Source organism: Peromyscus maniculatus, chromosome 6 (genome assembly GCF_049852395.1).
Source record: "Peromyscus maniculatus bairdii isolate BWxNUB_F1_BW_parent chromosome 6, HU_Pman_BW_mat_3.1, whole genome shotgun sequence".
Taxonomy (NCBI): domain Eukaryota; kingdom Metazoa; phylum Chordata; class Mammalia; order Rodentia; family Cricetidae; genus Peromyscus; species Peromyscus maniculatus.
The window spans coordinates 75,849,912-75,864,140 of NC_134857.1; the positions used below are offsets into that span (position 1 = coordinate 75,849,912).

At 46.3% G+C, this 14,229-nt stretch overlaps 1 protein-coding gene across 1 annotated transcript; it reads right to left on the reverse strand.

Moving 5' to 3' along the window:
- Positions 1 to 4,601: 4,601 nt before the first annotated feature.
- Mrps21 (mitochondrial ribosomal protein S21) lies at positions 4,602 to 13,695 on the reverse strand. The gene is made up of 3 exons (XM_006982559.4): positions 13,563 to 13,695; positions 12,856 to 12,977; positions 4,602 to 4,861 (listed from the first exon to the last, which is right to left on the reverse strand). The coding sequence occupies exons 2-3, from the start codon at positions 12,936 to 12,938 to the stop codon at positions 4,681 to 4,683; spliced, it is 264 nt and encodes an 87-aa protein (XP_006982621.1). The 5' UTR covers positions 12,939 to 12,977; positions 13,563 to 13,695; the 3' UTR covers positions 4,602 to 4,680.
- Positions 13,696 to 14,229: the final 534 nt, after the last annotated feature.

The following is a 14,229-nucleotide window of genomic DNA, read 5'->3' on the forward strand; positions in this document are numbered from 1 at the left end:
GCGGTGCCCTTTACGCAGAAATCTGCAATATTCGCACTCGACGCTCCTTCGCGTAGAATTCTGTTCATTCTGGCCCCGGAGAAACCTTTGTGGCCACTTTATTTAATTTTGATACTTGACACTCTTGGTCGCTGTTTTCGTACAGTACTGTACGTATGTATGGTATATCCACCATATTTATACAAGTTTGCCTAGGCTTAGGGCTAGGCCTCTGACGCCTCTGTTCACTGATATGTCTTAAAGACTTAACACTCGCACAATAAGTACTTAATAAATACTTTGTGGCCGTTCCTCACTACATCCCCCCAAAAATGCACTACAAAAATTTATTTTATTTTATTAAGATTTACTTTTTTTTTTTTTAAAAGAATGGAAATTCTTCTGGGAAAGGTGGGGGGAGTGGATATCGGTTAGCTAAGAGACATCAAAATGCAGTTAGGTAAGAGAAATTACTTCTGGTGTCTACTGTTGTGCCACCATTTCCAGCTTTAACTTCATTTTTATGCTTGTGAATCTCCAGTTTCCCAATACTATTATTTGTCTTGTTTTGAGAGAGGTCTTATGCCGTCTAGGCTGGCATCAAACTCAATATGCAGCGGAGGAAGACCTTGAACTCCTGACGTTCCCATCTCCATTTGTTTTCTTTTCTTTCCTTTTTTTTTGTTTTTTTTTTTTTTGTTTGTTCGAGACAGGGTTTGTGTAGCCCTGGATGTCCTGAAACTCACTATGTAGACCAGAGATCCACCTGCCTCTGCCTCCTGAGTGCTGGGATTAAAGGTCTGTGCACCCCACCCCCACCCCCCCATCTTCATTTCTTAAATGCTGAGAGTCCAGGCCTGAACCACCAAAGCCGGCTCTCACAGTATTTGTTTATCAGGCCGTCCTCTCCCCTTTGAACAGCTTTGGCAGCCTTGTCTCTGTAGACAGAGGAGTCTGACAACGGCCAGAGTTTGAGTTCAAGATACAATAAGGAGGCCGGAGAAAATGACCCCTAAGAGTTGTCTTCAGACCTTCACATGCACATACACAAATTTTAAAGAAAAAAACATTTTAAGTCAGTAAACCAGAACGTGGGGTGTAGCTCAGTGGTACAGCACTTGCCTAACATGGTTCAGCCCTGGGTGTGATGCCCAGCACTACATTAATATCGACAGTCTGACCATATATGAGTTTACTCTGTTCTGCTCATTCACGTCTTTCCTTCTGCCAGTACCGCGTTTAGTATGTTTGAATAGGTCATTTAATCCCCCTGAAGGGATTCCTACTTCCCCCTTCTCTGTTTGAGGTCTGTTTTCTCCAGATTGGCTTTGAATTCCTGGGCTCAAGTGACCCTGGTTCTTCCGTTTGGGAAATTGGGACTCCATGTGTGTGTCACTGTGCCTGACTTCTTTTGTCATTTCCTAATGGGGGAAACAATTCAGACAAATCACATGGAGGAAGCACAGCCAGTGACCGAGAGACTAACAGTTATTTAAACTCATCTGATTAAATACTGAAAATAAATCCAGTTCCTCTAAAACATTTCCCATAGAAAATTGAACTCAGATTTTTTTTTTCTTTTTTCCTTTTGGTTTTTCACAAGGTTTCACTGTGTAGCTTTGTGGCATTCCTGGGACTCACTCTGTAACCCAGGCTCGCCTCGAACTCAGAGATCCTCTTGGCTCTGCCTCCCAAGTGCTGGGATTAAAGGCGTTCACCACTACCGCCGGGCATAAATGTAATTTTTTAAAGTTAGTTTTTGGCTAGGAGTGGTGATACATGCCTTCAATCTCAGTATTTAGAGACAGAGGCAGGCAAATATGTTGTACATAGTGAGTTCCAGGACAGCCAAGGCTGTACAGTGAGACACTCTCTCTCTCTTTTTTTTTTAAATTTTTGTCTGAAAACAGGGAGTTGGATGAAGGAAGATTAGGTATTCAAGACTAGTCTCAACTAACTGTTAAGTTTGAGGTCAGTCTGGGCTACAAGGGATACTGAAATCAAACACCCCCAAAATGTAGTTAAATTATCATTAATTTGCATGGTTCAAAGATCTAAATTTTAAAAACTATACTAAAATTAAGAGTGAAAAATTATAAAACTCTTAGAGGAAAACAAGGTTAGTCTCCACGACACTGGATTTGGCAATGAATTCTTGGATGGGACATCAAAAACAAAGGCAACAAAGCAAACTGTATTTCATGGATGTGGAAAACATCTGTGCATTGTGCTGGGCATGGTAGATGCCAGTAATCCCTGTCCTTAGGAGGCTGGGACAGGAGGGTGGCAAGTTCCAAGCCAGCCAAGGACACGACACAACAAGCGAACAAGCAGCAAAGGAACCCATCAACAGAGTAAAACAACCCACAGCCAGGCGGTGGCGGCGCACGCCTTTAATCCCAGCACTCGGGAGGCAGAGCCAGGAGGATCTCTGAGTTTGAGGCCAGCCTGGTCTACAGAGCGAGATCCAGGACAGGAACCAAAAAACTACGCATAGAAACCCTGTCTGGGGGCAGCGGGAGGGGGGGGGCGTGGGCGGAGATAACCCTGTCTGGGTGGGTGGCAACATCTCCATGTCAGGTATCTGATGAGACCTTGTCACGAGAATGAAAGAAACTCCAACTCGGCAGGCAAAAAAATAATTTCAGAGGTGGTTAAGGACTTGAATGCCCCTTCAAAGGGGGAATGGTGAACAAAATCCCGAAAGGCTCAGCAGCACCAGCCATTGGAGAAGGCACAAACAAACCCGCAACACCAACTGAAGAGGATGAGTCACGTGAACTGCACGTTTGAGGCCAGCTTCCCTATCTCGAGACAAAGTGCCAGCGAAGGCTAGAAATCTAGAAAGCCAGTGCATTCCACCACAAGGGGCCGTGTGCGCACACTAACCCTAAATGCTACCCCTCAAGTCCATGCGGAGAAGGTAGGATCCTGGGAGACAGGCTGCTAGCCTTCCCGCCTCTTCTCTGACTTCTACAGACGCTTGTGTCAACCCCCCAACACTGGAGGCGCGCCACTCGGGAGACCAAGACCGGGAAGCAGATGCGGCAGAGAAAGGACAGGTTTTCTTACTGGTCAGGATGCTTGCTGTGGGAAGATGCCGACACAGTGGGAACTTCCAGCTAGAGGCGGAGTGCGTGCAGGACAGAGGTTTGCTGGACTTGATCCCCAGGCACTGCAGTTCTGATGCCGCCACTACTTCTCACTCTGAGCACCGCTCTTTCCTTCCTGTTCATTTATTGCTCGATCACCCACTAGTGCGTTTTCCCTCTGCCTTCCTTAGCGCATTCGGGAAACCTCAAGGGCGGAAACAGGAGTTAGCCTTGTTAGCTTTGTTCTTGGGATTCTTTCGGACAAGGATTTCAGCATTAGTTTACATACATACTTCTCTACTCAAAGGGTGGAGGGTAGCCTAATAAAAAAGACGCATCTGCATTTCCAGTGAGACTTGCTTTGGGGCTCATAAAAATTGGGTAGGAAGTGCAGTATATTTTTTTACAGTTGGAACTTTTCCTTGCCTCCCCCAGACTCTGAAAATGGGCTTTAAACTTAATGTAGTTGGGCATGGTGGAGCACATTGTTAATCCCAGCACTGAAGGAGGCAGAGGCAGATGGATCTCGGAGTGTGAGGCCAGCCTGGGCTACATAGTGAGATTCTGTGTCAAAAAACAACAAAACACCCCCCAACACCAAAACAACAACCAGACCAAACCAAACCAAATTTAACCAAGTGTACCATTCAGCAATATTAAGTACATTCACTCACTTAATTTGATAAGTATTTGGCTTACATGTATGTCTATGTACTACTACATGTGTGTCTGGTGCCTGTCAGGGTTAGAAAAGAAATTCCCTTGGAACTGGAGTTATAGACAGTTGTGAGCCACCAGGTGGGTGCCAAGGTCCTCCGAAAGAGCAGCTAGTACTTTTTTTTTTAAATATTTATTTTTTATTATGTATACAGTGTTTGTTTGCATGTATGCCCGCAGGACAGAAGAGGGCACCAGATCTCATTACAGATGGTTGTGAGCCACCACGTGGTTGCTGGGAATTGAACGCAGGACCTCTGGAAGAACAACCAGTGCTCTTAATTGCTGAGCCATCTCTCCAGCCCAGCCAGTACTCCTAAAAAGCCAAGGTATCTCTCCAGTCCCACATTCACTAAAATCTTATATTTTTTGTGTATAAAGTATTTTGCACACAGAGAAACCCTGTCTGGAAAGACCCTCCCCGCCAAAATAAGTTTTGCAAGTGTATGTGCTACATACATGCAGAGGCCAGAAGGTGGCAACAGATCCCCTGGAACTGGAGGTACAGACCTTGTGAGCCCCCAGTAGGTGTTGGAACCCAACCAAGGTCCTCTATAAAAGACCAGCAAGCTCTCTTAACTGCTGAGTCATCTCTCCAACCCTAATATACACATTTTTTTTGTTACCATGGTTTCTAGAACTTCTACAAATCTTTATAAACAAAACTGTACCCATTACATGTAACTCCCAATTGGCCCCTCTCCTAGGCTGGCAACCAATATTATTGCTCCTGTTCCAGTTTTTGATTAACTTTTTCTTATCAATAAAGAAAGGGTCCACTGTGGACTGAGATAGCTTCTACATGTTCAAGCCTTCTTGTTCACATGTGATTGAGTTTATTGTACAGAAAGGTAACAGAAAAGAATTAACGTGGGTCTTCTATCCACAGGCCTTAGCAGCCCAGCCACGGATCCGCCCGGTTCTTTCGCATCAAGAAGTTAATCTTCCGGGCCATTTCCATGTTGTAGATCCTCCGGCACGCCTCATAGCTCTCCCGCTGGCGGCGGCGGCACGGCTTCTCGTAGTAGCGCCGTCGCTTTATGACTTCGGTGAGCCCGTCGGCAGTGAGGATTCTGTGTAAGGACAAGCAAGGAAGGGAGATGCTGTGGCTCACTACGTTCTTTACCAGTTTCACAGCTCAGCAGAAGTCAAGGACAAAAGCAACCCGTTTTTGTATACTTAGAGTGGGGAGTAGTAACAACACAGCCCTGACTTCTTTCCAGAGGCCCCGGTAAGAACCCGAGAGGTAAATTTAAAAGGCAGCCACAGTTCTTACTCTTGGGGGGCTTACAGCCATGTTCTCAAACTTTTGACTCCCACAACACACCGGAGGTATAGGACAGCTTCCCACGGGAACAGGGGCTCCCTGCGCAGTGCGTTTTAACCATGGGAGCATTTCAGAAACTACACATGAAACCAGGTGTATGGAAGGAAAAGTAGGCAGATCTCTGTGAGCTGAAGGCCAACCACAGCCACATAGAGACTGACTTAAAAAACCAAAACCAAAGCAAAGCAAAGCACAAACGGGGTAAGCCATCTGTAATTATATACATGTAGAAGTGACTCCTATCTGATCTTAGTGAAGAATGCAGTCCCTTCCTCTTTGGATTTAAGAACTGACACGGTAGTGGTGCATGTCTGACAGCCCAGGACTTGGGAGGCTGGTGCAAGAGGATCTCAAGTTTCAGATCAGCCATGGCAACTTAGATCCTGCTTTAGAATAAAAATAAGTAAATAAATAAAAGGGATAGAACTCAGTAGTAGAGCACTTGTCCCACAAGTATAAACCCAGGCTTAGAGAAAAAAATTGGGGGGGCATGATTGAAGTCTGAGTAATACTGGGGGCCTACCTAAATGCAGACCCTCCTCATACCAGTGATACAAATGGGAACATTATAATAGCCTCACTCACCATTTTCCCATGAATCAGGTGCTCCAATCATATGACTTTGTGTGGACAGCTAGGGGTCAACCCCAGGAGTTATTCCTCAGGTCCACCCACCTTCCTTCTGTGGAGTGTGTACGTGTCCTATATGTGTTTTTGAGACAGGATCTCTCATTGGCCTGGAGGGTACCCAATGATTGGGCCAGGCTGCACAGACTTACTTAGACAATGAGGAGGACAGCTGGGTGAGGCTTCTCAACCAGGGAAAGAGAAAATGGAAGCCAAGAAGATGAGGTGCACTAAAGAAAGGAATCATCTGGGGGTGAGGGGGTGGGGGGGCACAGAGTACAATTTTTTACCCAGCACTTGGGAGGTAGAGGCAGGTGGAGCTCTGTGAGTTCAAGGCCAGCCTGACTTATATAGTGAGTTGCAGACTAGCCAGGACTACACAGTGAGACCCTGTCTCAACCAAAGAGAAAAGAAAAAAAGAATTTCAAAGCACAGATTAAGGTGGGAGATAGCTGAGTTGACACAGATCTGAGTTCCATTCCCAGAATCCACGTAGAATGGATGGGTGTGGTGGACTCACTTGTAATCCCAGTACTGAGGAGGCAGAGAGAGCCCTGCTTCAAACAAGCAACAAAAAAAGGTGAATGGTGCTGGAGGCAGAACTCCTGATGTGTCCTCTGGCTCCAAACACATGTGCACGAGTACTCACATTAACACACACCTGCATGCCCACACACAGCAGAAGCACTTATTCATCTTCATCTCTACTAGGCAAGGATGTATGTAGGTCAAGCTTTGTAGTAGAGCTCAAGTATGGGGCTTGGGGTGTAACTCAGTTGATTGAACGCTTGCCTGGTGGGAAGGAGCCCGGGTTTGATCCCCAGTACAATATAACCCAGTGTGGTATTATTGCACACTGTAGTTTGCCAGCACTTGGAAGGTAGAGGCAGGAGTTCAAAGGCATACATAGCCAGCCTAGGATACATGAGACCCTGTCTCAAAAGAAAAAACAAAAACAAATAAACAAAAAACCCCCTAAAACCAACCAAATAGGCAAAACCAAAAGAACTCAAGTAATAACAAAAGGGCCGTGGGTGTAGCTTAGTGGTAGAGCGCTCGCCTATCCTACATGCAAGACCCTGGCTCTGGTTCCCAGGTCAGGCAGCAGGGGTGGGGTGAGCAACTTGAAAGCTGAGGATGCAGCTCAACGGTAGCCTTTGGGAAGGTGTCACTGGTGCTGCCTCTGTTTGCAAAGGTAGTTCAAGGACTGGCACACGAAGAGCTCAGTGTAAACAGATCAGCTTGGAGTTCTGGCGCCTGGCAACCTTACACGAAGGGGAAACCAGCTGCCAGTTTTAGTAAAATTCAACTGATTATGTAAAAGGAGTTGCACTGCTTACAAAGGGAAGCTGGGGGAGGCAGATCCACATGTCAGTGTAGCCAGCCTACGTCAACAAGCGTGTACCCAGAAGGAGCCCAGAAGCTGGCCCATCAGGAGGAAAAGGGGTCAACTGGGCATGCTTCCAGTGTGCTTGTCTTTCTAGTTTGGGGGCCAGCCAATCACAGGAGGCTTCCCAGCAACCCCCACTCTCCACAGCCTCATCTCGGGGCTCCAATGAGCCCCTGGTTACATAAGAGGTGTTTTGTGGCAGTCCCCCGGACAGACACATAGGTTTTTCCTTTATAGGCTTCTTCTGTGCTCCAAACACAGTAAAGTTTAAACACCTCTCTCTCACTTGTGCTGCTACTGTAACCAGATCACAAAACAAGCGACTTGTTTTTAAACCACAGCCATCAGAAAGCTGAGAAAGAACAGAGCAGACTGGAGTAGGACAGGTGTGTAGAAAAGGTGACCCGCAGGGAAGACACTGGAGAGCAGCTGGGGAAAGGAGACGTGTGAGCGCCAAGTCAGGAAAGATGCATTCAGCGGGCAAGGAGGACCAGGCACTCCAGGGCTCCACACGCACATGTGAGTCCACAAGTTCTTGCCTAGAAAAGTACCCTAGGGTTGGGGATTTAGCTCAGTGGTAAAGCACTTGCCTAGCAAGCACAAGGTGCTGGGTTGGGTCCTCAGCTCCGGAAAATTAAAAAAAAAAAAGTACCCTCAGAGCAAAGTATCTGCTCACTCCCTGCTCCCCGCCCAAAATATACTTTATAAGACATTTCTGTAAAATTTAAAAAAAAAAAAAGGAATAGAAATGCAGCTTTCGCCGGGCAGTGGTGGCGCACGCCTTTAATCCCAGCACTCGGGAGGCAGAGCCAGGCGGATCTCTGTGAGTTCGAGGCCAGCCTGGGCTACCAAGTGAGTTCCAGGAAAGGCGCAAAGCTACACAGAGAAACCCTGTCTCGGAAAAAAAAAAAAAAAAAAAAAAAAAAAAAAAGAAATGCAGCTTTCTTCTTCTTTGCAAATATATTTTTTATACTAAAAGTGTAGCTTCTTTTGTTGTTTTTGAGACAGGTTCTTAAGTATCTCAGGCTGCCCTCTGACTTAATATGTAGCCAAGGATAACCCTGAATTCCTTACTCTCCTGCCTCAGCTTTCTTGTGCTGACAGGGTTACACACATGCACCACCCTAACTAGTCTACTATTTCGTTGTTGTTTGAGACAGGGTTTCTCTGTGTAGCCCTGGCTGTCCTGGGACCTGCTGTATAGACCAGGCTGGCTTTGAACTCACAGAGATCCACCTGTTTCTACTTCTTTATACTGGGATTAAAGTCCCGTGTCACCTTCGGCCTGGCCCAGTCTATTTCTAACACAGCTTCCTGAGAGGGGCTTTCGCGGCCAGTACCCTCCCTGCACTGCCTTGCAAGCCACAGCTTCGAATTTTCAAGTTAATAAGGAATCTAAGAGATTCAACATCAGAGTCTGAGTCCAGGAGCCTAGATTTCTTCATTTGCTCTTCTACACACCTCCATCGAACTGAAGTCCTCCTTGTCCCACGGAATCTCTCTCCTTCCTTCCTTTCTTCTGGAAGTCTATGTAGCCCAGCTTGGCCTCAAGCTTGCGATGTAACCAAGGATAACCCATCTTCCTGTTTCCGACTCTGAAGGTCAGGGTTAGAGGCACAGGCCACCATGTGGCGTTTTCTATGGTATTGCTGGCCAAGAACCGTTCTAAGTGAGCTACATCCCCAGATCCTTCTTTTTCTTTTTAGGTAATATCAACTGCCCCCTGCCCCTAAACTTGTAATTTCCTTGGTGTTTTAATAACTAAAGTAGGAAAAAAGTACTTTATGTCCTTTTTATTTTATGAGACAGGGTCTGTACAGCTCAAGCTTGAGATTCTCCTGCCTCAGCCTCTCCAGGGCTGGGACTGCAAGCATACATCACCATTCCCAACTGCCTTGTACTTATTTATTTATTTTCTGAAGGAAACAGATTTCTAGGCTGGGGAAGCAACTTAAAATTGGCAGTGTGCTTCCCTGGCATGTATGGAGGCCTGGGTTCCATCCCCAGAGCTGCAGAGAAGGGGGGTGGGGGTGGGACACAGGCCTATAACCCCAGACTTAGGAGATGGGGGCAAGAGGATAGGAGCAACCAGGCACTGGTGGCGCATGACTTTAATCCCAGCACTTGGGAGGAAGAGCCAGGCAGAGCTCTGTGAGTTCGGGGGAGGCCAGCCTGGTTTACAGAGTGAGCTCCAGGACAGACACCAAAACTACACAGAGAAACCCTGTCTCAAAAAACCAAAAATCAAAAACAAAACAAGAAATAAACAACAACAACAACAAAAAAAACCATTATATGGTAAATTTGAGGTCAACCTGGACTACATAAGACTCTGTCCCCAAAAAAGAAAGAAAACAGATTCCTTAGAACAAGATCTGAAATAACACCAAGCCAGATGGTAGAAGGTATCCACACAGCATCTACTTTTGAAATTTTATATTTATTTATATTTTATGTATGAGTGTTCTGCATGTATACCTGCATCCCAGAAGAGGGCATCAGATCCTATTATAGATGGTTGTGAGCCACCACGTGGTTGCTGGGAATTGAACTCATGACCTCTGGAAGAGCAGCCCAGTGTTCTTAACTGCTGTGCCATCTCTCCAGCGCCCATAGCATTTACTTTTAAGATTTTTATTATTTTATGTGTGTAAGTATTTGCCTTCATTTATGTCTGTGTAAGTGGTATGTGCTTGGTACCCATGGAGGCCAAAAGATGGTGTCAGATCCCCTGGAACTGGAGTTACGGAATGTTGTAAGCCATTCTATAGGTGCTGAGAATTGAACCTGGGTTCTATATAAGAGTATCTTGGCCGGGCGGTGGTGACGCACGCCTTTAATCCCAGCACTCGGGAAGCAGAGGCAGGCGGATGTTCAAGGCTAGCCTGGGCTACAGAGTGAGTTCCAGGAAAGGTGCAAAGCTACACAGAGAAACCCTGTCTCGAAAAACAAAACAAAACACAACATAAAACAAGGGCTAGAGATACAGCTCAGAGGTTAAGAGCACCGACTGCTCTTCCAGAGGTCCTGAGTTCAATTCCCAGCACCCACATGGTGGCTCACAACCATCTGTAATGAGATCTGGCGCCCTCTTCTGTATACATAATAAATAAATAAATCTTAAAAAAAAAAAAAAAAAAAGCCATTTCTCCACCCTCTACTTTCTGCTATTTCTTTCTTTCCTCCTCACCAACTACTTATTTGCACCTAGATTGTATTTTTATTTAATCTTTAATACTTTTACCTCCCACCACCACTTTCTAACTGCTGGAATTCTAATTGTAATCTGTCGATACACCCAGTTTACAGAGTTCTAGAGAGGAAGCCCAAAGCCTCCAACATTGTACCATCTGAGCTACAGCCCCAGGATTATAATCCAGCTCCAGGGGATTCCACACACTCCTCTGGGGGCACCCAAACACACAAGGCATAGATATACATACATATAAATAATTTTTAAAAAATTTTATTTCATGGGCTGGAGAGATGGCTCAGCGGTTAAGAGCCCTCACTGTTCTTCAAGAGGTCCTGAGTTCAATTCCCAGCAACCACATGGTGGCTCACAACCATCTGTAATGAGATCTGGTGCCCTCTTCTGGTGTCCCTGAAGACAGGTCACTCACATACAATAAATAAATAAATAAATAAATAAACACATAAATAAATGCTATTAAAAATTTATTTCATGTGCATTCATGTTTTTGCCTGAATGTATATCCATATTGGATCCCCTGGAGCTGGAGTTACAGACAGCTGTGAGCTGCCATGTGGGTGCTGGGAATTGAACCCAGGCAGCCAGTGCTCTTAACCACTGAGCCATCTCTCCAGCCCTTTTGTTTTGTTTTTTGACACAAAGCCCTGGTTGTCCTGGAATTCACTATGTAAGGCACAGTGGCCTGGCATGATGGCCTTGAGTGCACAGAAATCAAGTGCTGGGATTAAAGAAAAATAAACTAATCTTAAACAAACAAACCCCTAGTAATGATTAAGTAAGACTGTAACCTGATGGCAACGAAGGGATGATCACCTTCAGGCAAGGGATGATAAATATTTTATTTCTCATGTTTGCTTTATAGTTTTGAAGTAGAAATGAGGAATACATTCCATTACACAAAATGGACAGGGGCAGAAAATGCTGTTGGAAATGAATGGAGGAGGGCTTGGCTGCAGGGTACTGCCCTCTACATAAGAAAATTCTCAGGCAGGTGAGGGGCGCACACTTTAATCTCAGCAGAGGCAAAGGCAGGTGGGGCTCTGTGAGTTGGAGACCAGTCTGGTCTACAGAGTGAGATCCAGGACAGGCTCCAAAACTATACAGAGAAACCCTGTCTTGAAAAAACCAAAAAACAAACAAACAAACAAAAAACAAATAAAGGAAAGAATAGAAGAAAAAAACCTCTCTTCAAAGCAATCTTCAAGTTAAGACAAAGCCCATTGTTTTCTTACAGACCGATAACCAAGGAAATAGGAGAAAAACCAGCTAAAAAGACAAGTATGGTAGCATGCATCCCAGCACTCAGGAGGCAGAGTGGGTGGGTCTCAGTGAGGAGCTCAAGGACAGCCTGCTCCACACAGCAGTTCCAGACCAGCCAGAGCTACACAGTGAGTTCTACCCACCCGCTCCCCAAATCAGACTACAACAAAACAAAGCGAGGGCTGGAGAGACGCTCTCGGGCTGCCAGCACGCATGTCAGCGGCTCACAACTTCCTGTGCTCCGGGGTCCCCGCTGCCGGCCTCCAGGAGTGCTAGCACTCATGCACATACCCCCCCCCCACACACACACACATGATTAAAACTGAAACTGTGAACGAGGCATGACGGACTAGGGAAGCCTCAAAGAACTGGAGCGGAGCGGCGCCATTAGGACTGCTGTCTGTCCCACAGTCTAGTGCGCAAATACCGTTCCGTGGAGCCCTCCGCTCCGGCTTCACCAGTTTTTAAGTGTATGTACGTATCTGTTTTTGTGTGTCACCTGCATGGGTCCTGCAGAGGGCAGAAGAGGGTGTCAGATCCCGGACCTCCTAGCTCTCTAGTTCTTTTGCTTCTGCTGTAACTTCCCTTTGAACCCGTAATACAGTCTCATCTTGACCTGTTCCTCCAAGAACAAAACCGGAATTCGTCTTTTCTAGCTGGCCATGTAAGTGATAGCGGACACATAATCTCAGGATTTGGAAGATTGAGGCAGGAGGAGCAGGAGTCAAGGTTATCCTTAACTATCCTGCCCATCCTAGGCCAGCCTGAGCTACACGACACGAACAAAATCACAAAGGAATTAATCTTCACAGACGTGGTCTCAGCCATTTTTCAGGCACTATGCTGGTTCTTCTTGTTCTTCGTCTCCCTTCTACCTTTTTTTTTTTTTTTTTTTTTTCTGAGATGGGGAGAGGTCAGCTGAGACAGAGTCTAGTTGATGTAGCCTACATTGTTCTCAAATTCTTCCTGTCTCCACCTCCCAGGTGCTGTACACAAGGCACAGACTTATGGGCTCTTTCCAAAACCTCAGAGAGCATGCAGGTTAGTCAAGGGATGATGACTGCAAGCTGGATAAACTCATCACGTTTGATTTGGGAAGAACTTCATTTTTTGCAGTAAGAAATTGAAGGGCTACAGTGTCCAAAGCCTAAACACTGGGCTGGGACCAGTCTGAGAACAGTTTATGAGGGGGTAAGCTCGGTGAAGGATAATCCCACATTTCCAGAAGCAAAACTCCGATTCTTTTTACCTGTTCAGGGTTCTGTATGCACCTTCCACGTTCCCCTCCTGAACCATCACAGTCCTGGCAATGAACTTCAGGTGTTTAGCCATGGCCTTGCTTTCAAATCTTCATTCTTCAGGACCTACAGACTGACAAGGAGCATGGAAGCCGGAAAATCAGTAAGGAAACAGCCCAACAGAGTCATTACCACAGGTAGTTTTATTCTATCTAGAAATAGAACCCATGGAACCAGGTAGGAAGGACTCCTTACATCTTAGAAAGTACAAGCAGGTCTGCAGAGATGGATCAGTGGTTAAGAAGACCCAGGTTTGATTCCTAGCACCCACAGGGTGGCTCACAACCATCTGTAACTCCAGTCCAGAGGACCCAACGCCCTCTTCTGGCTTCTGTGTTGCACACACATACATGCAAAACACTCATACACATAAAATATAAATAACTTTTTTAAAAAAAGAAAATAGGCCGGGCGGCGGCGCACGCCTTTAATCCCAGCACTAAGGAGGCAGAGGCAGGTGGATCTCTGTGAGTTCGAGGCCAGCCTGGTCTACAGAGCGAGATCCAGGAAAGGTGCAAAGCTACACAGGGAAACCCTGTCTCAGGGGTGGGGTGGGGGGGAATTAGGTTTTCTACGTCTCTAGGGACCAGGCCTGCACGCGAAATCCTGCCCTCCCGCCACACCCGCTTTGCTGCCCAGTTCCCCGGCAGCGCCTTACCCGCCGCCTCAGCGCTCGGACACCAGGACGCCCCGGGCCGGAAGCGGAAGCTACGGAATCCCCGCGGCGGGAGGAAGCGGCGCTGAAGGGCGCCGCCGGCTGCGGAAGCCGTGCTTACGCTCTGTCCTTGCGAAGGTTCGCTGCTGAGCGCAGGCGCTGCACTCTACGCCTGACCCAGTCGAAGGAACAGCTCCCTCGCCTTCCTATGGAGTCCTTGGGTCTGCGAGAAGGTCAGCCCGATCCGTAGTAGCTCTAACCCGCTAAACCTTTGCTAGATCTGAGCGATTTCGTTTTCTGGATGGGAAATGGGAAGCGTCCTGAGAATGTTTTCTATTTAAAAAGGGCAGATCTGCTCACCCGGTGAAAAACAGATCCACACCCTTCTTCCGCCTAAAAGTTAAGAAAAAGAAATTACTTACTGTGAGTTTCCCATTTCATCATCTACCTAAGCCATTTCACTAAATAAAGTGGAATCACTAAAGAAAGAAATAGGAAACGCCTGCAGGATTTAAAATAGAAGTGTTTTGTTTGCTTGTTTTTAAAGGCCAACGTTGTCGTTTGTTGCCTAGTAAGACCTGGTAGAAATATCTATTTTTTTTCACAGTGTCTTGACAACCTTATGTGTATACTGTCCCCACATATCCATGTACAGTTATTTGCATGGGTT